The sequence below is a fragment of the Saccopteryx bilineata genome, chromosome 4 (genome assembly GCF_036850765.1).
Source record: "Saccopteryx bilineata isolate mSacBil1 chromosome 4, mSacBil1_pri_phased_curated, whole genome shotgun sequence".
NCBI classification, from domain to species: Eukaryota; Metazoa; Chordata; class Mammalia; order Chiroptera; family Emballonuridae; genus Saccopteryx; species Saccopteryx bilineata.
In genome coordinates this window covers 281,860,621-281,885,887 of record NC_089493.1, presented here as the reverse complement: position 1 = coordinate 281,885,887, position 25,267 = coordinate 281,860,621, and the positions used below count along the sequence as shown (strand labels likewise).

The 25,267-nt window shown below is 47.8% G+C and overlaps 1 protein-coding gene and 1 long non-coding RNA gene across 2 annotated transcripts in view; one reads left to right on the top strand and one right to left on the bottom strand.

Moving 5' to 3' along the window:
• The window catches only part of ABAT (4-aminobutyrate aminotransferase), a 94,775-nt gene that overhangs the window by 45,221 nt on the left and 24,287 nt on the right, over positions 1-25,267 (top strand). The window contains exons 2-6 of the mRNA XM_066274916.1: positions 3,207-3,321; positions 11,453-11,550; positions 13,292-13,321; positions 14,502-14,619; positions 18,226-18,275. Coding sequence (XP_066131013.1) covers positions 3,252-3,321; positions 11,453-11,550; positions 13,292-13,321; positions 14,502-14,619; positions 18,226-18,275 — 366 coding nt within the window. The 5' untranslated portion in view covers positions 3,207-3,251. The remainder of the gene's footprint in view (positions 1-3,206; positions 3,322-11,452; positions 11,551-13,291; positions 13,322-14,501; positions 14,620-18,225; positions 18,276-25,267) is intronic.
• Positions 19,661-24,012, bottom strand: LOC136334569 (uncharacterized). Its single transcript, XR_010731182.1, has 3 exons — positions 23,870-24,012; positions 22,729-22,948; positions 19,661-22,314 (listed from the first exon to the last, which is right to left on the bottom strand). It is a non-coding gene; the product is annotated as an uncharacterized lncRNA (long non-coding RNA).

Sequence of the window (25,267 nt, the reverse complement as noted above, 5' to 3'; positions counted from 1 at the left end):
TCTGTGAGCCTAACACACCTGGCCCTCCCCTGCCCTCACAGCTCACCGCCAGGGGATGGGGGCTCAGGTTCACCCCATTAGGTTCAGGAGTGAGTGTTGCATCCAACGACAAGCCAGGATTGAGATGGAACCACAGCCCCTTGCCCCCCATCCTGGACCCACTATCTTTCTCTTGAGCTGCTTTTCTCTGCCTAGGCTGCCTTCTGCTCCATCCAGAGACCCTGTCGGAAAGCTGGTTCCTCTCACTGGGTAGAGGGTAGCTGACCCACAGTCCCCAGGACTGCGGCCCAGCCTGGTCCAGTCCACCAGGGTCAGCGGTCACATGGAGCAGACGTGGCTGCCAGGTCTGCAGCCCTGTAGACAGGAGGAAGTTAGTGGGAGTAGGGAGGCATGGCGTGCCGAGAGAACATCCCCAAAGGGGTCTCCTGCACCACTCTCCCTCCCTGGGCAGCGCCAGGTGACTCATCCGCAAAGACAGGTTAATGACAGCAGCCGCCTCCTAGGGCTCTGCGGATGAGATGGGGTGGCATCTGCAGCACCAGCCTGCCCGTGGTGAGGGGACAAGGACTGCATCTGATTGCTCCCTGTACCCAGTGCCCATTGGAAGATCTGCACATAGTAGCTGCACCATGAAAATTCACAGGATCCGTGAATCCTCCCGTCAATGCCAACCACCTCCCTCCTTCATTCACTCTTTGCTTCTAATAATACGGCCTGACATCCTATTAGCAGCAAGGGCGCTGGGTTGGGGGTCCTGACAGCCCATTATCCAAAGCTCAGTGCCAGACACCCACACATTTCCTTACTTATGCTGCTAAACCCACATGCACTTGGCTTTCTGAAACCAACCCTTGCTCCATTCTGCACTGTGGGATCTCTCTGGGTCTGTGTCCCTCGCCTCTAGTTGATGCTTCCTCGGTGCTGTCATCAAGTTGGTTGCTTAATGAAATATTTTGTTGCAGAATGAGTGGATGGACATCTGGGGAGTGTTTGGACTCCGTATTGCGTAATGGTGAAGTTTGCTGACTCTGGGGTCAGGCACATCTGAATTCTGTTTTCAGATCTACCACTTAGCTTTTCCGTGCCTCAGTTTCCTCATCTGGAAAAAGGAGGACACTTCACATTGTTGTGGGTATAAGTAATAATGACAAATATTGATAGTCCTGTATGCAAAGTGACCCACAGAAAGGACTCAGGAAACAGGGTCCATAAATAATAGTAAAGAGTGAATGCTTCCATCATTGTTCTGAGATCCAACACAATACAAATGAAAATACACGTGCCAAATAACAAAGCGGGCACTTAGCAAGAAAACTCACAAACAAATATGCACAGAAAGCACATTTGAATGGTGGCTGGGGGGGGGGGAGAGTGGGAAGAAGTGATAAAAGGAAACAAACAATGGGGTGGGGTGCTCCCAGCCCACAACATAAAAGGAACCAACAAAGCTAAGCTCAGGGATTTGGGGGCAGGACTCAGGAGCAGTCTGGAGAGAATCAAACAGTACTCTTAGGAAGTGGGAGCTGAGAAGCTGACTCTCTGGTGCTGTGTAGGGTAACTATTCAGTTCGTCCGGACTGTTCCAATTTCAGATTGGAAAATCCCACATCCCAGGAATCCTTTCAGTCTTGAGCAAACTCAGGATGGTTGGCCATGCTGAAGAGATGCACCCCCCCCAAAATGGGCCACCAGATACTCCCCTGGGTCTGCAGGATTCCCAAACAGCCCAACAATATTCTGTTTGTGAACAAGGCAAAGGAAGTTCCCAGCATTTCACACTGACATCTGCTCTGGACTTTTCCTCTGTCTTGGTTCTTCCATCATGCAGAACAGACTTGTTTCACTTGTTCCAAGTGGAGAAAGCACTGAACTTGTCTCCAGAGGCATCTCAAGCAAACTCTATCCCTTCTCTCTGTTTTTCCATCTAGGAAATGGGTGTAATCATCCTACCTGGTGTTAACTTAAAAATGAAAAAGACTTTCAAAGTGAGAGGCAAACATTGATTCAAGCATATGTTTGAATCAATAAGAACAGCTATTTGGGGCACACACAGTGATTCAGAAAGAAGTTCAAATACAGTGTGTCTGTAAAGTCCTGGTGCACTTTTGACCAGTCACAGGAAAGCAACAAAAGACAATAGAAATGTGAAATCTACACCAAATAAAAGAAAAACTCTCCCAGTTTTATACCTATTCAGTGCAGTTCGATGTGGGCTCACACACAGATTTTTTAGGGCTCCTTAGGTAGCTATCCCGTATAGCCTCTACAGATTCGTCACTGACTGATGGCCTACCAGAATGGGGTTTCTCCACCAAACTGCTGGTTTCCTTCAACTGCTTATCCCAGTGAGTAATGCTATTCCTATGTGGTGGCACTTCGTTATAAACGCGCCGATATTCACGTTGCACTTTGGTCACGGATTCAAATTTAGCGAGCCACAGAACACACTGAATTTTCCTCTGTACCGACCACATCTCGACTGGCATGGCTGTGGGCTGCTCCGCTGTATACACAGTGTTACATCATCATCTGCACATGCGCACATGCTACCACATCATCCTACAGAAACTGGGAGGGTTTTCCTTTTATTTGGTTCCGATTTCACATTTCTATCGTCTTTCGTTGCTTTCCTGTGACCGGTCAAAAGTGCACCATGACTTTACGGACACACTGTAGTGTTTTGATTAGGAGATAAAGGCAGTGGGCATTATGAGAGGGCACGAGGAACAATTAAGTCAGTGGAAAGGAGGCACTTCTTTGGTGCAGATAACATGGCATAGTGCTGTTTTTTCTGAAGAATGTTTTTAATTTTTAGTCCAGCTGTCATCAGTCCCATAGTCATATTTGCCTTCTTGTTCTCTTTGCAAACAAGGTTGCTTTAGTCTCAATCCAAAGGGTATTTCATCCTGTTTTAACTCCAAGATTTGAGGCATAAGACACGAAGGCAATTTCTCTGGTAAGGCAGCGCTGGCTCCATTTTAAAGTGGATCCGTTTATTGTTTTTTTGACAGTGGGGTATGGTCAAGGTCAAGTGAAAATGCATGTGAGTGGGCTTTGATTTAGGGTGTATATTCAGTATGAAAGCGAAGGATTTGATGTCAGAAGGACCTTCTCCACTATGTAGGGAATTGTGGTGGGTGGGAGGGATACTTGGCCAGATGAGGAGTGGACTTCACCTGCCTAATTATGCATTTCTGGTTCTTTCAGGGTGGGTACGTGTGAAGGGGGTCTCTGTTCCCGAAGGAGGGGACCATGGCCTCCATGTTGCTCAGCCGGCGGCTGGCCTGCAGATTCCAGCACAACTACCGCCTGCTTGTGCCCGGTAAGCCCCGGCAGTCTTGGCAGGAGACTCAATCCAGACTAGGGATTCCGGGCTGGAAGGGACCTTGGGGATAAAGGCACTGGTCAACCGGTGCTTCTGGGGCCGTCCCATCGACCCCCATAAAGCGGTGCCCGTCCCCACCCCCTCTCATTCCCCCACTCTGCCACAGGCTTCTGTCCCCAGGCAGACAATTCAGCAATGGCCAGGGAGCTGACCCACCACCTGCTTGCATGGAAGTGGTGGCCCCAACAGCTAGAAGGGCCCAGGCTGTCCCCACAGGGACCACCCAGCCAAACTCACAGCTTGAGCTGCTGCCAATGCCAAGAAACAAAGAAAGCAACAGACTCCTTGCCATCCATGTGAAGCCTAGCTGTGCTCCCAGGGCGCCGGCAGGAGGCGGCCTCCTTGGAATGTCCCGCCCCCACTTCCCTCTCCCTCACCTCCTCACACCCCACCCCCAACCAGCCGCTAGCCCCACCGGCTCATCCACCCCTCAGTCCCTCTCCGATGTCCCCCCTTCCTCTCTGCCTCTGAGTTCAGGCAGTTTAACCAAGTGGGCTTCATCAGCGAGCAACTGCTTGCATGATCTCGTGAGGCCCACCCCGCAGGGTCCCCACGAGGAAGGCAGGAGTGAAGCCCATTTTACAGGTGAGAGAGCGGGGGCGCAGAGAAGCAGAGTCCTTTGCCCAAGGTCACAGCCACGTGACTGCAAGTGAGTTATCACCCCTCCTCTGTGTGCCTCCACCCGCGGCTCCGGGAGAGGGGGAGGCTAGCAGTGACCTCCCTTTGCACGCCTTGTGCCTCCAGTCTGTCCCCCATTTGTCATCACGGTGTCCCCTTGTCATTGTCGGTTCTGCCTGTCTTCTGAAGACAGATTGCTGGCCGTGTCCTCGGCCCGCACGTTCGCGTCCTGGGTGGGAGAAAAAGCAGGGCCGTTCGCTCCTCTCCCGGGAGCATTAGCAGGCTTCATTTTAAAGTAAATGTTTTACCTGGGGGTGATTTTAGATATACAGATGCTATTGTCCACGCTTCAGAAACTGTCCTTAGTACGTCACTATTAACCGGGCTCCAGGCTTCCTTTGGAAGTTTTTCCCTTAATGCCTCTTTTTGTCCCAGGAGCTAATCCAAGTTTCCACATCGCACATCGCCTCACCTCTCCCGTCTCCTTGCTCTGTGACAGTTTTTGCATCTTTTCTCATTCTTGACCTTGTTAGCCTTGAGGGGTCATTAGTAGGTTTTGAGGTTTTGTTTTGTGTTATTTAATTATTAAAGAAGCATATAAATGCTTACTTATTATTATGTTAAAAAAAATATGCCAAAACCAGAATAATTGAGGTCTAGTGTGCACCAAATAGGGAGAATCGTGGCCATGGAAGATTCATTTATTCCATAGCTGGTATTGTTGAGCCGCCTCCTAGGTGGGGAGTGCTGGACTGGGTGCTGAGGATACATCAGAGAAAAAAAATAAAAAAACATGGACTCCCGGGAGCTCCAGCCTGGACGGCACATGTGGCTCAGTGGGTGGGGAGTGTCCTAGCTCCCATTGTACAAGCGTGGATACAGAGACACAACGCAAACAAACAGAAGCGGCTACGTCAGAGTTCCTTAGCTCTGCGTTTTCTAGGCTGGAGTTGAGGCTCTGGCACACCTGTGCCAGGTTTAGAAAACGATACAATAAGTTTTTTTTTTTCTTTTGGCCTATCAATTTGGCATACCTAGAATGGATCATAGATGACGGATGGATGGATGAATAGATAATAGATAGACATAGGTAGGTAGGTAGGTAGGTATAGGTAGGTAGATAGATAGATGGAGTTTTTTTTTAATATTTATTTATTTATTTCAGAGACAGAGCGAGAATCAGAGAGAGGAATAGATAGGGACAGACAGATAGGAACGGAGAGAGATGAGAAGCATCAATCATCAGTTTTTCATTGCAACACCCTAGTTGTTCATTGATTGCTTTCTCATATGTGCCTTGACCGTGGGCCTTCAGCAGACCGAGTAACCCCTTGCTCGAGTCAGCGATCTTGGATCCAAGCTGGTGAGCTTTTTGTTCACACCAGATGAGCCCGCGCTCAAGCTGGCGACCTCAGTGTCTCGAACCTGGGTCCTTCCGCATCCCAGTCTGACGCTGTATCCACTGCGCCACCGCCTGGTCAGGCGATAGATGGAGTTTTTAATACTAAATACAATGTTGGCAAAGATACCAAAATCTGTGTACTCTCATATGCTGCTTATGGGCAAGTAACAATAGGAGAATGGTTTAAAAATGATAGGAATAATAGCTTATCCTTAACCCACTAGTCCTTGCCACAAGTCAACTAAACAGGAAACTGAGACTCAGAGGAATGATGTAACCTGCCCAGAGCTACCAAGGGGCTGTACCAGGCTTGGAACTGAGCCAGTGTGGCCCCAGGGCTCACACCCTTAACCACTGTATTAGTTATCTGTTACTGTGTAACAAATAGCCCCGAACGTAGCCAATGAAAATAGTGTATGTTTATTATCTCAGAGCGTCTGTGGACTGGGAATCCAGGTGACTTCTGGCTCCTCTGGCTCCAGATGTCTCACGAGGGTGCCCCTGAGCAATTCGCTGAGGCCCACGGTCAGAACTGCAGGTGCCCTTCCAAGCTCACTCGTGTGATTTGCTGGATTCGTGACTGCGTGGGCCGCTTCTAGAGCAGCTGACCACGTGGCCGCGGCTTTGTCTGAGAGAGGGAGAGCAGGAGGGCGCCTGTCAGAAGCCACAACCTGGTCCCATGGCCACTGTGAGCAGATGCTTCCGTGTGTGTCTCCACCCCTCCCATCTCCATAAAAGCCACTAAATATGAGGACATTTCTTGACCTGGGACATAATTCCCAATGGTATCATTTCATACCACCTCTAAAATAAGTTTATGATCTTACATTGACTAGCAGAATTCAGAGACCGGGAGACTTACTGCAAAATGGTTTTCTTTGAGTACTGAAGTTAGACGTGGGTTGTTTTATTTTTTCATTGTTGCTTATTGATATTTGCTCAATGAGCATGCTATCAAAAAGTAAGTGGGTGGACAGCTCAGGGGAGGAAGGTAAGATTATTTAAAAGAGAAGCAGAACAAACAACTCCAGGTGAACTTGACCTTGACTTTGACCAGGCTCATACCCTTGCTGTTTGGGAAAATGCCATTTATTTATTACTCTCAGTGTAAAGATCAAGAGGACATTAAAAACATTTGATAGTTGTTTTTATAGTTTGAAGTTAAAAATTGACTCTGTGGGTTGGCATGGGCACTGAGAGTGGCTGGCATCACTATTAGACCCAGAGGGCTGGGCTGGACTTACCCACTGTGCCTGGTCTTGTGTGTCAAGGCAGACCTCTGCCTTTTTTTTTTTTTTTTTGTTTTTGTTTTTTTTTTTTTTTTTTTTTTTTTTTTTGTATTTTTCTGAAGCTGAAAACGGGGAGGCAGTCAGACAGACTCCCGCATGCGCCCGACCAGGATCCACCCGGCATGCCCACCAGGGGGCGTCGCTCTGCCCATCTGGGGCGTCGCTCTGTTGCAACCAGAGCCATTCTAGCACCTGAGGCAGAGGCCATGGAGCCATCCTCAGCGCCCGGGCCAACTTTGCTCCAATGGAGCCTTGGCTGCAGGAGGGGAAGAGAGAGACAGAGAGGAAGGAGAAGGGGAGGGGTGGAGAAGCAGATGGGCGCTTCTCCTGTGTGCCCTGACCGGGAATCAAACCCGGGACTCCTGCACACCAGGCCAACACTCTACCACTGAGCCAACCGGCCAGCCAGGGCTGCTTGTGCTTCTGATAATAATTTTCCTCCGGAGGAAGCAAGTTGTTTTTCTGCAAATGTTTCATTTTAAAGATCTACACTTGATGAAATCAAAGATTGCATCAGTATGTTCTGATTATTGGAGAGAGGTCAGGCAGACAAATTCCTAGTTTAGCCATTTCCCACAGTGTGACTTCGGGCAAATTAATTGAACTTTCTGAGATTTAGTGCCTTCTTCTGTAACATGCAAATAACATTTACCTCCTAGGGAGTTGTGAGGATTAAATGAGGCAACCTATGTAAGGTGCTCAGGATAATACCTGGTACATCCACCATAAGAGCCTGATAAGTGAGTATCTGCTTGAGTGGCTTGATATAAGAAGTCCCAGAAAAGGCTTCCTTGATGATTCATATCCTTTTTTTTCTTTTTTTTTTTAAGTGAGAGAAGGGGAGACAGACAGACTTCCACATGCACCCCGACTGGGATGCACCTGGCAACCCCCATCTAGGGCCAATGCTCGGATCAACTGAGCTATCCTCAACACCTGAGGCCAATGCTCAGACCAACTGAGCCACTGGCTGCCAGATGGGAAGAGAGAGAGGAGGGGCAGAGGGAAAGGAAGAGAAGCAGATTGTAGCTTTACATGTGTGCCCAAATCAGGGATCAAACCCAGGACATCCACATGCTGGGCCAATGCTCTATCCATTAAGCCAACCGGCCAGGGCCTTGACCATTCAAATCTTGTTCTTTTCTCTTGTGGTTTGTGACATTATATATCATTATTAAGAGAATTAAGAGGATGTTATATATCATTGGTATTGTAATGGTATTTGGTATTTGATTGTGTTGAAATTTGATTATTTTTCTCTACAAAATTCAAAATTGAGATACAGTAGAAAAAGCCAAAGTTTCGGACCTGGATGCAAATCCTGCCTTTGCAACTCACTAGCTATGTGACCTTGAGAAAGTCACTTAACCTCTCTGATTCTCATCCCTAAAATGGGAATGACAATCCTGTCTCACGACTTGGTTGTGGATTGATTAAAACAACAGATGAGAGTTTGCTTAGGTAGAGCCTGCCGAGCTCACCTGTTCGCTTCTCCATCTCTCTTCTCTTGACAGCACAGTTGTCAACAAACTTAGCAGGCTCTGGTTTTCAGGATCTCTATCCAAAGGTCTTGGCTTTCTTCCATCCATACCCACTAAAGACTTGGCACGTGGTAGGAACTGATGAAGCTCTTGGAACAGACAGACCTGTCTGCCTTGCAGCTGGCCCTCATCTTCCTGTTCCATGCCCCATCAGTCCCTGCTCCCAACACACAGGTTCTCATCCTCTCTCTGCCGCCTCTCCCTACCCTACCTCCCCGGCCCTGTTTACCCAGAGGCTTGCCATTGTCATAGCTGCAGCTCCCACTGCTAACTCCCTCCATTCCCGGTATTCCCACTTTGTAATTCCCAAGAAATCTGATTGCAACAATGTGAGATCAAGACATTTTTCTGGAGCCTGACCAGGCGGTGGCGCAGTGGATAGAGTGTCGGACTGGGATGCGGAGGACCCAGGTTCGAGACCCTGAGGTTGCCAGCTTTGAGCAAGGGGTCATTCGGTCTGCTGAAGGCCCACGGTCAAGACACATATGAGAAAGCAGTCAATGAACAACTAAGGTGTAACAACAAAAAACTAATGATTAATGCTTCTCATCTATCTCTGTTCCTGTCTGTCTGTCCCTATCTATCCCTCTCTCTGACTCTCTGTAAAAAAAAAAAAAAAAGACATTTTTCTGGAGAAAAGAAGGGAGGACTTGCGTGTTCTTATTTGGAGGACAGCTTGCTAATTCTGAGTTTTTTATTTTCCCCCTTTGCCTGAAACAAAGCAAGATCAGCACTGATTAAGAGCTATTTTTATCTAGGTATGCATCCATGTTTTATGCAGGTCTAGTTGGAATCAGTCTTGACCAGTAACCTGGAGTTCTGGCCAAGGAAGAAATAAATAGTGGAGAATAAAAAAGAAAAAGCCATCGAAATGTCTCATGACCTTTAACTCTCTGCTAATAGAATCAACTCTTTAGGAATTTCCTTTTCATTTTCAGATCAAACAGAAAAAACAAAAGCTGGTTTTTTTCATGCCTTAAAATAAGGGCAGTTTTAGATTTTTAACTGGACTTTACATTCAAAGACAACATAGTTAATTACCTTACATAATTAATTCAGAAGTCTTCTTTGTTACCCAAAACAATTGTGAAAAATTAAGAATTAATTTAGACCCTGGCTGTTTGGCGCAGTAGTAGAGCATCCACCTGGCCTGTGGATGTGCTGGGTTCAATTCTGGTCAGAGCACTCAGGAAAAGGGCCCATCTGCTTCTTTACCCCTCCTTCCCCCTTTCCTCTCTCTCTCTCTCTCTCTCTCTCTCTCTCTCTCTTTCCCTCTCTTGCAGCCATGACTCAATTGGAGCAAGTTGGCCCCAGGCACTGAGGATGGCTCTATGGCCACTACCTCAGGTGCTAAGAAGAGCTCAGTTGCTGAGCAGCAGAGCAATGCCCCAGATGGGCAGTATGTCGCCCCCTAGTGGGCTTGCCAGGTGTATCTCGGTCGGGGAGCATGCAGGAGTCTGTCTCTCTGCCTCCCTGCTTCTCACTGAATAAAAAAAGAGAGAAATAATTTAAATGTTTTCTAATGTCATGGTTTTATATGATTTGGAAAGCTCTGTGTGTGTATGTGAAAGAGAGAGAGAAGGAGAAAGAAATACTAGCACCTTTCTTCACCTCTCTGAGTTTAATTTCCTCTCCTATGTAATGGAAACAGTAACAACTCCCCCTCAGGGCTATGTAAAGATGAGATGAGATCATATATATGATTTATATAAAATTACTAGAGATTCCCTAGTTTGATGCAATTATGGCAACCCAAGGAAGAGGAACTAGCATTTCCCAAACACCAAATATGATCTAGAAAGACAAAAGATAACCAGGGACATAAAATGAATTTCCAGGGGTTCCTGATTACGAATTGGGAAATCATTACACCCTTCTCTTGGATCCACCATGCTGCCTTTCACTCAGGGGTCAGCGAGACAGGGTCGAGGCAACCTCTGTGTCTCAGCAACATGCTGAGCTAAAAAGCCTCGTGGAGTTAGCCTGGGAGCTCAAACACCCTTTATAATTTTATCACTATACAAAAAAGATAAAATGAGTTTCAAGCAAATGACTTTGTGGCCAAAACTTTTTTTTTAACAACAACAACAAAAATCTGTAAGTGCAGACCGTTTGAATTTAGACATTTCATTGTTTTCTGCTGGGTAGTTTCTGATTGTTGCAACTAGGGACACAACTTGGGGAGGAAGAGCTACTGGCATCCAGTGGGTTGAAGCCAGGGCTGCTGCTCAACATCGTACAGTGCACAGGACGGCCCCACAACAGAGAACGACCTGGCCCAAAATGTCAACAGTGCCAAGGCTGAGAAACCCTAGTCCCTGTAATACTTGTATTTGGTTAAATGTTTCGAGATTTGGATGGTTTTATAATCTGATCTTTCACATGCTAATACCATGGGCATCTTTCCATATTCATAAATATTTAATATGTCTATCTTTAAACTATTAATGGATGCACAATATTCCGTTGTCCATGAAATGGTGGAATATGTCATATTCTATTTTGCTACCCTCCTTTGCTGGACATTCAGTAGTTTTATCTGTATTATTTGAGACAATACTATTATTTTTCAGCAAGAAAGAGAGACAGAGAGACAGGAAGGAAGGGAGAGAGATGAGAAGCATCAACTTGTAATTGCGGCACTTTAGTTGTTCATAGATTGCTTCTCATACATGCTTGACCAGAGGGCTCCAGCTGAGCCAGTGACCCCTTGCTCAAGCCAGCAACCATGAGCTTTAAGCCAGCAACCATGGGATCATGTGAATGATCCCATGCTCAAGCCGGTGAGCCTGCACTCAAGCAGCAACCTCGGTGTTTCAAACCTGGGACCTCAGCATCCCAGATTGATGCTCTATCCACTGCGCCACCAACCTGCATCTTTCTGCACTGGTCCCATTATTTTCTTAGGATGAATTATGAAATATGAGCTTGTTCAGTCAAAAGGAACAGGAAGCCAGCATCAGCTTATACTCACACTAGCAAGACGCAGGCATGCCTGTTTGCCTACAACATCATTGGCACTGGGCTTTCCCGTGTTAAAAAATCCTCAGTGTTTTTGTGGTGCCTGGGTCTGGCCAAACTCAGTATTCTGGGGTGGTCTGGCTGAAATGGGGTCGAGATCCTAGGCCTGCCTCTGTTGGGAACATTGGGTCTGTTAGGACAGAATTCTCACTATATCTACTGTCACCAAGGGTTCTAATTATCTTTGTTTATTGCAGGATCCAGACATATCAGTCAGGCTGCAGCCAAAGTCGACGTTGAATTTGATTATGACGGGCCCTTGATGAAGACGGAAGTCCCAGGGCCTAGATCTCGGGTGAGTTGAGCATACCTGAGTGGGAGTTTTGGAAAAGAGCAGTAGAGGTCAATGAAGTAAGAACACAGCTAAGCTCAGGAACTGAATTCTTAGCTGCCTTCAGAGATTTTACCTTTAGAGATCTGGGACATTAAGGGAGGCCACTCTGCCATAAGAAGGCTTCTTAGAGGAGATGTATCAGTATCTGCTACCACAGTAATGCTGCGTAACAAACCATCACAACGCCTCAGTAGCATACAGATGGCTCATGCATCTAGGGTTAACTGGGAGTTGGCTAGGCAGCTCTATTGGGCTCATCTACATGCCTGGGGAATGACTGGTCATCAGTTGATCTAGGTTAGGCTTGACTTGGTCACTGCAGTGACTTGGCTCTGCTCCATGTGTCTCTCATCCTCCAGCAAGCTGGGCTGGGCTTATCCTCATGGTGGTGGTAGTAAAGAACATGCTATATAAGTCTCTGGAGGTCCAAGCCCCACACTGGCCCACCATCACTTCCACCTTGTTCTGTTGGCCAAAGCAAGTCAAAGACTGGGGCAGAACATCCTACCAAGAGTGGGAGAGCGTGGCAGTGCTGTATGGCATGGATAGCGAATGGTCTTGAGCTGGAACTTGAAGGACAAAAAGAGGAACTTGCCAAAGAAGTGCATTCTGTTCTGGGAAAGTGGAATGGTATCTGGAGAGGCATGCAGGGTGACAGTATATGGCATACGAGAGACACTGAGTAGCTCTGAATCCCGGGAGTAAATGCCAGTGTGCGAGGTGGGAGAGACACGATTTCAGTGATGAGGGAGATTGGAAGGTCTCCTCAAAGATGCTACAAAATCTGCCTGTAAGAGCTTTCAGAAGACTGACTAACCTTGATTCTGTGAAGTGACCTGAAATGCTGTTTCTAATGTTTGCACCTAAAAAATAACAGTGTTAACATTTTTCATACAAATTAAATGTTTTTCTTTGCAGATTTTATCCAGTGTCATTTGTTAGTGGCAAAAGATACCCCTTTTGTCACTGCAACTGTTTATAAATCTGGAAATCTTTGCAGTAATAAATGATTGCAGTTATTATCTGCTATAAAAAGGAGAGATTTTTCATGCATATTTCTATTGGGAGGCGGTGGATTTTGATTTAATAGTAGTGAAATACTTTTGGAATGATTTTTAATATTTTTGTCATTAATATTTTCCAATTTAATGTGGAAATATATCATTTTGTAACATAAATTGCCAGAGTTTATTTTATGTTGTCATTTTTAGAGATAGAGTCTTTATAATACTAAAGCAACTGGTGTATAATTCCCAGTTTCTATGTAGAATTGCACAGGCATCTATGGAGTATTCAGAATATAATCATGAATGGGATGTTATATCTTCATTTGATTTTATTTTCCTAACACAGTGTTAAAGCCATGTTTTTCTAAAAAAACAAAAACAAAAACATGCTTTTACAGACACTCAGTAAACATCTTCGGCTTAAATTTTTTCACTAAATATTTTAGTTTATTTGACTATCTTTCAGGTGTCTAAATCTCCAGTCTGTCTGTTGATCTGGTCATTTAACTGTCAGAGGTAGTTTACCACCAACTATTTATATTAAACAATTTTAAAATATAATATTGTTGACTAATTAACTATTAAGTTATTGGCATGAAGGGGGAAGAAGCCCCAAGACCTTGGAAGACGTGAAAGATTTTGAGCTACTGTGGAAGGGTGCGTCCCTGCTCTAACGCTGCTTTTCTCGCCCACAGGAGTTAATGAAGCAGCTGAATATAATTCAGGTAAGCGGGAACGAGGCAGGGTTTCTTCCTTTGCTTCTCTATTCCAGTTTAGCTGAGGAGCCCAGGTGCTTACTCTATGCTGACTCTTTAAAAAAAAAAAAAAATGCAGCTGACTTTTATTTTGAAGCTTTTTTTCTAATTTTCTTTGTGATTTCTCCTTTGACTTGTTGGTGGTCATTTGTGTGTTGTTTAATTTCTATATTTTGGTGAACTTCTCAAGTTTCTTTCTGTCGCTGATTTCTGATTTCATTGCATTATGGTTGGACAATATATTTTGTGGGATTTCCATCCTTTCAAATTTACTGAGCCTTTTCATGGCCCAGCATATGGTCCATCTGGGAAAATGTTCCATGTGTACTTGAGAAGAATGTGTATTCTCCTGTTGTTGAGTGGGGTGTTCTGTAACTATTAGATCTATTGGTTTAGAACATTGTTCAAGTCTATTTCCTTGTTAATCTTCTGCCCAACCGTTCTATCCATTATTGAAAGCCATGTATTAAAGTCTCCGATACACAGAGGACTTTCTTGTAGAACTATTTTTCCCTTTAGTGCTCTCAGTTTTCTGTTTCATAAACTTCATATATTGTGGGGCTCTGTTATTAGGTGCTTGTATGTTTATAATTGTTATATCTTCTTAGTGGACTGACCCTTTGTCATCATAAAATCCCTCTCTTTATTTCTAGTAACATTTTTGTTTTTGGTTTAATAGTCGATTTTGTCTGATATTAGTGTAAACCGTTTCAGCTTTCTTATGATTGCTATAAGAATCATGTATCTCTTTGCATCCTTTTACCTTTAACCTATTTGCATTCTTGAAACTAAAGTATGTCACATGTCAAACAGCCTATGCATAGGAATTCATAGGAAGCGATAAAATATCCCCTAATTTTTGTGAGCAGTACATCCTAACCAATCTTTTTGTTGTGGTATATAAAACACATACAGAAAACTTCATACAATACATATTCGCAGCTTAATAAACGATTATAAAGCAAATCGCCCATGTAATTATCCCCAGGGCAAAAAAAAATGTGACGTTGCCAGCACCCACAAAGATCTTCCATGTGCCCATAGAATAGTCAGGTCATGCTGTTTTTTTTCACTGATTCAAGCTTAATTCTAAAAGATTAAGAATCCAGGGAGCTGCGGTGAGCCTGACTCAGTCTTTTCTTTCCCGAAGAATGCAGAGGCTGTGCATTTCTTCTGCAATTATGAAGAGAGCCGGGGCAATTACTTGGTGGACGTGGATGGCAACCGAATGTTGGATCTTTACTCCCAGATCTCCTCTGTCCCCATAGGTAAGAGCTGGAGAATCAGCCCTTGAAGGTACTTCCGCTCCCTCTCAGTCATGGCTACCCAGACCTCAGAAGTCCCTTCCAGCAGGCACACCCCTGCACGTTACCAGGGACTTCCCTCGAGGGCAGAGCAGAGGAACAGGTCATTCACAGGAGATGTATTACCAGGGACTTGACGTGTCTCCTCTCCAGAAACCTACGCAGTAATTATGCATCAGTATTTGGTTTTGTAGCTCGATAAGCAAACTGGGTGAAGTTTAGCAGCTTGCAGAGGAAACTTAGCCACGATGTGAACCCAGGTCCTGTGACCAGAGTATGGTGTCAGCTGTCTTTGGTCGGGTTTCCTAGAAGAAGAGCCCGAGGCAGGATTCTGTGCCTGTAGTTTATTAAGGGAGAGCTCTCTGCAGAAAAGGGAGGGAAGGAAGTGGCATCGGCAGGGGCCAGAGCTAAAATAATGATGAGCTGTCTGCCAGAGCCCAACTACTGCCTGATCCCCAGCGGGCTCTTGAGCATGCATTGTGCCCCAGAGCTGGTCCCAGGCCGCGGCAAAGAAATCGGCTTTTTTGTACCTCCGTGCCAGTCAGTCATTGCCCATCAGCTGCCCAAGGAAAGACATGCCATCTCTGGAGTAAAGTGGCTTCCATTCACCAAGTGCAATTTTTCAGAGAAGGAGGCAGCTGGAGCCATTATCAGCTACATGCACAGCAGCTGGGAGAGGGGTGGCCTGCCCGGAAAAGGTGCCCTACTGGGCCCACAGCGACACCTGCCTCACCAGCTCACCTTCCGGCTGCACAGCGTGCAACTTGCTGCTGCAGGAAGGCACACAGGTGACAGGATGGACAGGGCTGACATAAACATGCAGTAGCTGGTGTTTGCAGCTTGGCTGGCTGATGTCTCCCTGGTCTGTGGCTTCCCGTGGACGCGCTGGCCTGGAGGCTGACTGTCCGGCGAAGCCCGTCCATTCATGGATGACGCTGGAACGTCCTCTGCACCCCACCAGCAGCTCCCCGCCCCCAGAGGCCTTGGGCCTTTCCCCTGAGACCCCAGGTCAGGTCTCCACTCCTCCTCTCCTATCGCCCATCGCAGTCCCTCAAACTGTTCATTTCCCATTAAGATGCAATTGGACAGTAGGTGGATGACTCATTCTTTTTGGAAAGTCCCATCATTCAGAGTTGCCTTGGCCTTTGAAGGTGTTTTGGATGGTAGGATTTACAAACTCCTGTCTCCGTTCTGTGTCAGAGTGAAAGGGATGAGATCTGGAGCTATCATGGTTTGAATCTTGGGTCCACCATGTTTAGCCATGGGACTGTGGGCCAGTGTCTTCCCACTGACGCCTACATCCTCCACCCCCCACCCCTGCCCGAGCTCCCTCACGTGGAATCCCCAGCCAGCCGGCGTACACACGGGGGTATAAGGGTCAGGCCTGCAGCAGTTGTTAAAAGACTAGCAGTTCTAACTTTCTCCCTCTGGCTACCTTTTCTCTTGAGATGATTTTTTAAACTAATAATTACTGAGAATTTGCTATGTGCCTGGCATATTGCTAAGTACCTTACACGTTAGCTCATTAAATCCCTATGACAGTCCTATAGCATTGAATCTTTTAACATCACCCCGAGTTCACTGATGGGGGAGCCAGTGCAGGATTTGCCCAGTGTGTCCAGGAAGCCAGAGGACTTGAACCAGTGACTCTCTGCTTCCTAAGCTTCTGTGTTAGCAACCTCCCAGACAGCCGCTCCTGCCCTGCTGTGGGGAGTGGTCCACGGCTCCGAAAGCCCAGGGGGAGGACTTCCCTGATCAGAGGGGCTGCGCGTGCTTTCATCTGTCTTCCTCCTCCTCCTCCTCCTCCTCCTAACTGATTGATCTTAGAGAGAGGGGAAGGGAGAAAGAGAAACATTGATTTGTTGTTCCACTGATTTATGCATTCATTTGTTGATTCTTATATGTGCCCTGACTGGGATAGAACCTGAAACCCTGGTATATGAGGACAGCACTCTAACTAACTGAGCTACCTGGCCAGGGCTCATCTGTCCTTCTGAAGCCAACAGAAAGCTGAATCTGTGACTTAATGGGGTCTTCCTGGACCTGCTCACCTACTGAGGCAGAAAAGTCAGAAGCACCCAGGCAATGTAATAAAGAGCCGGAGCCAAAAGGCCTCGAGCCAGAAAACAGTTGGGGAAAGAAACATCAAATTCCTTCCTTGAGCAATGAGCGCTTTCCAGCCTTGGGCCCAGCACAGCTTGGACTGGCATGGGGCGGGGCAGGGACAATGGGGGGAGACTGGTAACAACCCTCTTCCCTTGGTGCTCAGCACTCCTCCAGTCCCTGTTCCCTGCAGCAGGCAGAGTGAAACCACTGAGCTTTTCAGTCTGTTCACTGTGCTTCCACGGCGGAGGAATTCTCCCTGGGTGAGCTGGGAGACAGGCCTTTCACCATAGTGCTGAAAAATGTCCTTTCAAAGTGAATGCATTTAAGTTAAAAAGTGAATCAATTGAAAGAAAATAAGTATGAGCTATATGTGATAAAACTTGAGACTTGAAGACTAAGAGTTTTTCTCCAAGTTCTACTTCGCACTCCAAAATTCATTGATGGGTCTTTTCTCACATACGACAATTGGGTTCTTGCCCTGTCGCTGAATCTGGATTATTCATTTCTTCAACTGCTCTCTATTAAGCTGAACACTTGCCAATGCCTCCTACAAACTTGGCCTTCCTGCAGAAGTTGTTGCCAGGATTCACAATAATGAACAGAAAGCCTCCTGCACATAGTAGATGCTCAACAAATGGAAGTAAAGGCTTTGAACCCAGGACATCTGGCTTCAGTGCTGTGCAGTCCTGCTCACACCTCCCCACTTTACAATAAAAGCTTCCATTTATTGAGCATCTACTAAGTGCAGAAGGTTTTCACTTCCTCATTGCTGACCCTGGTAACCACTCATCTGCTATTAATGGACTGTAGATTGCTTTCAAGTCTAGAGCGTTACAATTAAGATATATGTCCATTGGTCTTTACACACACGTGTAGGATAAATTCACAGAAGAGTGATCTTAAATTTTAAGATCAAAGGGTATCTTAAAATTTGTTATAGAATGTCAGGCCCCGGGTGGACAGTGAATGCAGTGGGACTCTGGGAATAAGCAGATGTGTGAATGCAGCCCTGGATGGCTGGTCACACGTTGCAGGTCGAACCACACACTCGCTCAGTTCCGGAGCAAACATGTCATGCAAGTTGACTCAGTCTGTAGGCCCTGGGGGAGAAAGCGAGGACCACGCTGGTGATTCATCATGCCGGCCTGGGAAACCACTTCCAGCCCTTCAAGTTCACTTTTACCTGCACTCTCTTCCTCTTCTGTTTGTCTAATTCTGTGGGTCTCAGACTCGAACCCCAGAATCACCTAGAGAAGTTGTTGAAGGGTTTCTGGGCCACAGCCTAAAAGATTCTGAGTCAGGGGGTCTGGGTGGGCCTAGGAATGGGTCTTTTTGTTCGCAAAGGATAAAAAGATCCTTTGGCATTAGAAGAGGTTGGAAAGGAGGGGAGGGGCAGATAATGGCAGATGGGCATGGGTACCCTCAGATGTGATGTTGGTCTCTAACCATATTCCCTATCACCAGGGTACAGCCATCCTGCGCTCATGAAACTCGTCCAACAGCCTCAAAATGCGGTAAGTCCCCACGTTCTGCAGGGTAAAGACCTAATGTGTTCATGGAAATTCAGAGGATCTCTGGGGCACCTTTGGAAACAGACCATTTATTCATTCTAGAAATGTCTACTGAGCACATACTATGCTTTAGGCCCTTGGAATACCTTGGTGAGCAAAACACAGCACCCCACTCCCATAGAGACAGCCAATTAACTTAATTCTCTACATGGAAGTAGAGAGTTGCAATCATATTAAGTGCTACAGAGTGCGGTAAGCAGTGCTGTGTGGGCACAAAACAATGATAATGATAATAATGATTGACGATAATTAGTGTAATATGTATCATAACCCTCCTCCTATCTGCAGTTTCACTTTCCAGAGTTCCAATTACCCATGGACAGTGGGTAAAATATTAAATGAGAAATCCCAGGAATAAACAATACATTAGTTCTATAACATTTTCTTAAATTTTTTGAGAAAGAGAAAGGGAGAGAGAAGGTGAGAAGCATCAGCTCATAGTTGTTTTCACCTTAGTTGTACATTGAGCTTCTCGTATGTGCCTTGACCGGGGCCATGTCAATGTCCCCTTGCTTAAGCCGGCAACCTCGGGTGTTTCATGCCAGCAAACTTTGGGCTCAAGCTGGCGAGCTTCAGGATCATGTGGACCATTCCCCCACTCAAGCCAGCGACCTCACAAGCCCACGCTCAGAGCCAGCGACCTCACAGCCCACGCTCAGAGCCAGCGACCTCACAAGCCCACGCTCAGAGCCAGCGACCTCACAAGCCCACACTCAGAGCTAGTGACCTCACAGCCCACACTCAGAGACAGCGACCTCAGCCTTCTGGGTCGACAGCTTATCCACTGTGCCACCACTGGGTAGGCACAATTTCTAAGTTTTAAATTGGGCATCATTCTGAGTTATGTGATGAAATCTCGCACCGGGATGTGAGTGCCCCTTTGTCCCACGTGCCCCTGCTGTAGATACTCCCTGCCCAGTAGTCACTTAGTGGTCATCTAGGTCATCAGATTGACTGTTGAGGTATCAGTGCACGTGTTCAAGTCACCCGTATGTTCCTTAGTAATGCTGCGTCAACATAACTTTTATTACAGTATTTGTTATAATTGTTCTATTTTATTAGTATGTACCTATAGTTATCATTGTCAATCTCTTACTGCACCTAGTTTACAAATGAAATTTTACCATAAGTACGTATGTATAGAGAAAAGCATGTTCCCCCCTCTCCCTCTCCCTCTCCCTCTCCCTCTCCCTCTCCCTCCCCCTCTCCCTCTCCCTCTCCCTCTCCCTCTCCCTCTCCCTGCAGACAGGATTCAGTACTGTCTGCAGTCTCAGGCATCACTTGGGGTCTTGGAAGATAGACACCCCCCCCCCGATAAAAGGGGACAACTGTATCAACATTGTGTCTGATACTTCACAGCTCTACTATTGACGAGTCTATGACACAGGTACAGTTATAATCCCCTTTTACAGATGAGGAGACTGAGGCACAGAGAGGTTAAGTATCTGTCCAAGGTCACACAGTAAATGATGCAGGAATAAAACCCACAGGAGCTGGGATGTCTGGGACGGAGGGGCTGGGGGTGAAGGCAGGCTCCCAGGAGAGTGATGTTCGAGCTGAGATCTGAAGGAGGAGAAGACACTAACGGGGAAGAGTGGGCAGGGACACAGAGCAGGCACGGAGCAGCGGCGATTCTGGGGAACCAAGGAGCAGAGAGAACGGGAAGGAGCCAAGCAGGCCTGCGTGCGTACGGCTTAGTTACAGGACAGACCAGGTTTCTCAGCCTCGGCATGGGGGACAGCTGGAGCCAGACCAGCCTCTGGTGGGGCACCCCTGGTCTCTGCCCACTTGATGCCAGATGACCCAGCCCCCCAAACTGTGAAAACTGGAAATGTCTGCAGACATTGCCAAATGTCCCCTAGGGGGTAGAGTACACCCCCTACCCCCGTGATGAGCCCCACAGTGGAAGCCTTCCGTTCCTATCCCTGGAGCAGTGGAAAGCCTTGAACCGTCACACTGGGTATAACACATGTGGTGACATGGGGACATCCCAAGTGCACCACTCAGTGAATCTGCCTGTGTAACCCAGTTTCTCAACTTTTTTTATCACTCCTTTAAGAAGTATTTTTAGTCATTATTTTGGTTTTTTTGTTGTTGTTTTTTGTATTTTTCCAAAGTGAGGATCAGGGCGGAGGCAGACAGACAGACTCCTGCATGTACCCCACCTGGATCCACCCGGCACGCCCACCAGGGGCGATGCTCTGCCCTTCCGGGGCGTCGCTCTGTTGCGACCAGAGCCAAGCTAGCACCTGAGGCAGAGGCCATGGAGCCATCCTCAGCGCCTGGGCCAACTTTGCTCCAATGGAGCCTTGGCTGCAGGAGGGGAAGAGAGAGAGAGAAAGGAGAGGGGGAGGGATGGAGAAGCAGATGGGCACCTCTCCTGTATTCCCTGGCTAGGAATAGAACCCGGGACTTCCATACGCTGGACTGATACTCTACAACTGAGCCAACCGGCCAGGGCCTTTTTGTTTTTTGTTTTTTAATTAATTAGAGGGAGAGAGAGACAGAAAGGGAGGGAGGAGAGAAATGAGAAGTGTCAACTCACAGTTGCTTCACTTTAGTTGTTCATTGATTGCTGTCTCATATGTGCCTTGACTGGGGTGCTCAACCCAAGCCAGTGACCTTGGGCTCAAGCCAGCGACCTTTGGCCACAAGCCAGTACCTTGGGACATTGCCAATGATCCTGCACTCAAGCCAACATCCCACACTCAAGATAGCAAACCCACACTCAAGCCCAGGAGCCCACAGTCAAGCTGGTGACCTCAGAGTTTCAAACTGGGACCTTAGCATCCTGGGTCGATGCTCTATCCACTGCACCATCACTGGTCAGGCAATCATTACTTTCTCACTGATTTTTGCAGATCAGGAACCTGGCAGTCTCAGCTGGACACCCTGCTTAGGGTCTCAGAAAGCTGAAATGAGCTCTTAGCTGGAGGCTGTGGGGGAGAATTTACGCTGGGGCTTATTCATGTTGTTAGCAGAATCCATTTCATTCCCATGGTTTCCACGTGATCCCTCCAACTTCACGCCAGCAACCCCGCCCGGCCCAATCCCTTGTCTGTCTTCTTTTACTGCATCTGCTTAACAAAGGGTTCATGTGGTTGCACTAGGCCCATCCAGAAAATCCAGAGTAATCTCCCTATCTGAACCAATTAGGAGCCTTAATTACATCTATATAGTCCCTTTTTCCCTATAACATAGTCACAGTCCCAGGGCTGAGGGTGTGTCATCTTCTTGGGGGCCATATTATGTCTATAACACGCCTATATGGTGTGGAAGGCACATATACTATATGCCGTATCAGGTACGGCATACGCTATGGTGATACCATGGAGCTATCTGTGCTCCCTACAGCACAGAATGTCATGTTTCCACGCCCCCTGAGAATTTACAAATGGCCTTCACTACATGCCCCGACCCCGTTACTAGTCCCCAAACCGCCCCCCTTATTCTAACAGCTTAGCTGCATTTCTCCTGGTGAGCCCTCAGTTTTCCAAGCTGGTTGTCATTTCCACCCCCCCAACAATGTGTGTGTTGTGGTCGCTCCACGTCTTCACCAACACAGACTCTCATTGGGGGGGCGGGGGCTTTCGTAACTCAGAGAGTAACATACGTAACTCAGAGAGCACATGACAAACAGTGTGAGTCCTCCCCAAATTCTAAGAAAGGCGAGGGAGGGAGGGCTGAGAGCCCAAGCCCGTGAGGAACCAGCTCCCAGCCCCATACTCACTCCCCTTTCCCGGCACTGGAAGATAATAGAAAAGACCCACGTCTCCCTCTTTGCAGAGGGGTGTGCCCTGCCTGGGCAGGGCTTGGGCGCATTTCTCCCCGCGATAGCTGATGATAGTTGATGAGTTCCAAGGCTGCAGTGGAGGACTCCTGAGGGCGGCCCGGATGTGCAGGCTCCGCGGGGGTGTTTACATTCAAAGCCCGACTTTGTTTTGAAACGTTGTGCGGATCCCAGATGCCTCAGCAGTTGGTGCTGAAAAAAAAAATGTGTCAACAAACATGTCACACACTTTTGCAGTGTCATCTGCCTCGGGAGGCAGAATCGTCCCAACAACACGTGACTCCAAGGCCCAGGGATTCTGATTTTAGGGGATGCCCTGCCTCCACTTGTCCCTGCCAGGAACCGGGATGCCACCCTTCACCCCACCCCCACCCCTCCCGTCTCACCTCTCAGCCAGTCACAACCAGTCTAGCTCTGCACCTTCCACCTGGGTCTCTCCCAACGGCCCCTCTCCTACTCCCCCCTGCACGTCCACTCCCCTCTCCTCCAAATCCTCCTCCAGGCTGCCCTGTGCGTGGAACCCTTTCTCGGTACCCGCTGCCCTCAGCACGCACCCCAAACTCCTCCTGCTCCTTCAGCCTTATTTCTCGACCTTTGTTTACTTACCAGTGAGTGACTGGATACCTGTTCTGTGCTGGGATTGGATGGTGGGATCACAGTCTAGAGGACAGCCTGGACCACAGTGTTGATTTTGTTCTGTAGAGGACTGGTGTGGGGCAGAGTGACGGGCACAGCCTCAGGGAGATGGCAGCTGGTTGCCATAAGCTCAGTGGATACACCCGGGGCATCAGGCTGGGGGACCAGCGGTTGACATCTGGATTCTTGGCTGGAGATATGTTCAGGTGGTGGTTATGGCATTTTATCTGCCCTGGGCAGGTTCCTGCCAAGTCATTGAACTCCTGAGAAAGGGCTTAGCAGCCCTTTGTACCCCAATCACGTGACCCTGAAACTCCCACGTAATTAACCTCATGTGGATGGGGAAAAAACGATGCCCGTCTTCTGGAGCCAATATCTGCGTTCCAGTTACAATTTCTTACATTGCCTGGGCCACCTCATTACAATGCCCACAAGTTATGCCGTGATTCCTGGGCACTGCACCTGCACCTTCACACTGTGCCTGACACCCAGGACACCTGGGATGGACACAGGGCAGCAGGCCTGGTCAGGTAGGGTACATGCTATCCCTGTGACTCCAGGCTTCTCCTCTTGTGTGACTCTGTCCTTCAAGACTGAGCTGCCTCCTCCGTGTGCTGGGTCATCTCACTGGCTCCTCACAAGCTCCTAGGGAGGGGTTCCTAGTCTGGAAGATGAAGACCTTGAAGTCCAGAGAGGTTAAGTAACTTGGCTTAGGTCACATAGCCACTTAACCAAGCTTGTTCTCTTCACACTGCACATTAGGGCTGCTGAGTCTGACAGCAGGGTTCCAGAAACCTGTCTGTCCTCATGTGATTCTGCCACCCAATGTCCCAGATAGCGTCTGTTCCTTATGTCACGCTTTGTCAAACAAGAACATCACCCACACATCTTCCCTGGGCCCAGATAGGCAGTCAAGCTGCCCACCAGCCGGCCAGCAATGTAAGCCGCTTCCACCCCTGCCAATGTTGGCGGTTCACTTCTATCTACCCTTACCTCATAATGGCCTTGATTTCTCAGGAGCCCCACTCAGATCAAAGCCAAAGGAAATGCCCCTTGAAGGCCCCAACAGAAGCCCGGGGCCCCAGGTTACACCAAGCCAGCCCATACCCACCTTCAGCAGTCAGGTAGAGGCTGCCAGCAGTGTCTGGCAGAGGATGGAATCCAAAATCAGCAAATCTGGGTTTGAATCATGGTTCTTCCCCTTCCTGTCCGTGTGACGTGGGCAAGTTGCTTGGCCTCTATTATCTTCAGTTTCCCCAACTCTACAATGAGAAGGGTTAACTTCCCTAACTTATCCTAGTTCGGAGTGTGAACTCGCCACCATGTCTCGCAGTCAGAGCCCAGCTCCCAAGCCACCGAGAGGCTGACTTCTGGGGCCCCCTCCCCCTCGGTTTCCCCCTATGCCCTGATGCCACTGTTCAAGTTTGCACTGGGTAATTACACTAATTGTGTCCAAAAGAGAGTGTTACCCAAGAAGTCTCCAGATACCGGACTCAGCCACTCTTTTCCCTTTTTTTTTTTTTTCTGAAGCTGGAAACGGGGAGGCAGTCAGACAGACTCCCGCATGCGTCCGACCGGGATCCACCCGGCACGCCCACCAGGGGACGATGCTCTGCCCATCCAGGGCGTCACTCTGTCACGACCAGAGCCACTCTGCCTGGGGCAGAGGCCAAGGAGCCATCCCCAGCGCCCGGGCCATCTTTGCTCCAATGGAGCCTCGGCTGCGGGAGGGGAAGAGAGAGACAAAGAGGAAGGAGAGGGGGAGGGGTGGAGAAGCAGATGGGCTCCTCTCCTGTGTGCCCTGGCTGGGAATCAAACCCGGGACTTCCGCACGCCAGGCCGATGCTCCACCACTGAGCCAACCGGCCAGGGCCTCTTTTCCCTTTTTTTAATTAAATATTTTATCGAGACTAATTTCAGATTTACAGACAAGTTATAAAGACGGTTCCCATCAACCTTTCACCCAGTTCTCCCCAGTGGAAGCACCTCGCCTGTCCATGGTGCCCTTGTCAAAACTAAGAAGTTATCATTGGTGCATTATGTCCTACAGCAGAGGTCCCCAAACTTTTTACACAGGGGGCCAGTTCAGTGTCCCTCTGACCGTTGGAGGGCCGGACTATAAAAAAAAACTATGAACAAATCCCTACGCACACTGCACATATCTTATTTTAAAGTAAAAAAAAAAAGGGAACAAATACAATATTTAAAATAAAGAACAAGTAAATTTAAATCAACAAACTGACCAGTATTTCAATGGGAACTATGGGCCTGCTTTTGGCTAATGAGATGGTCAATGTCCGGTTCCATATTTGTCACTGCTAGCCATAACAGATGATATGACACGCTTCCGGAGCCATGATGCGTGCATCCCACGTCACCAGAAGTAGTACTGTACATGAGCCATGCTGTGCTTTGTGGTGCCGCCACATACAGTACTCCCGGAGCACAGGATGAGGATGGATCCTGTGCTCCTCTCACTGACCACCAATGAAAGAGGTGCCCCTATCGA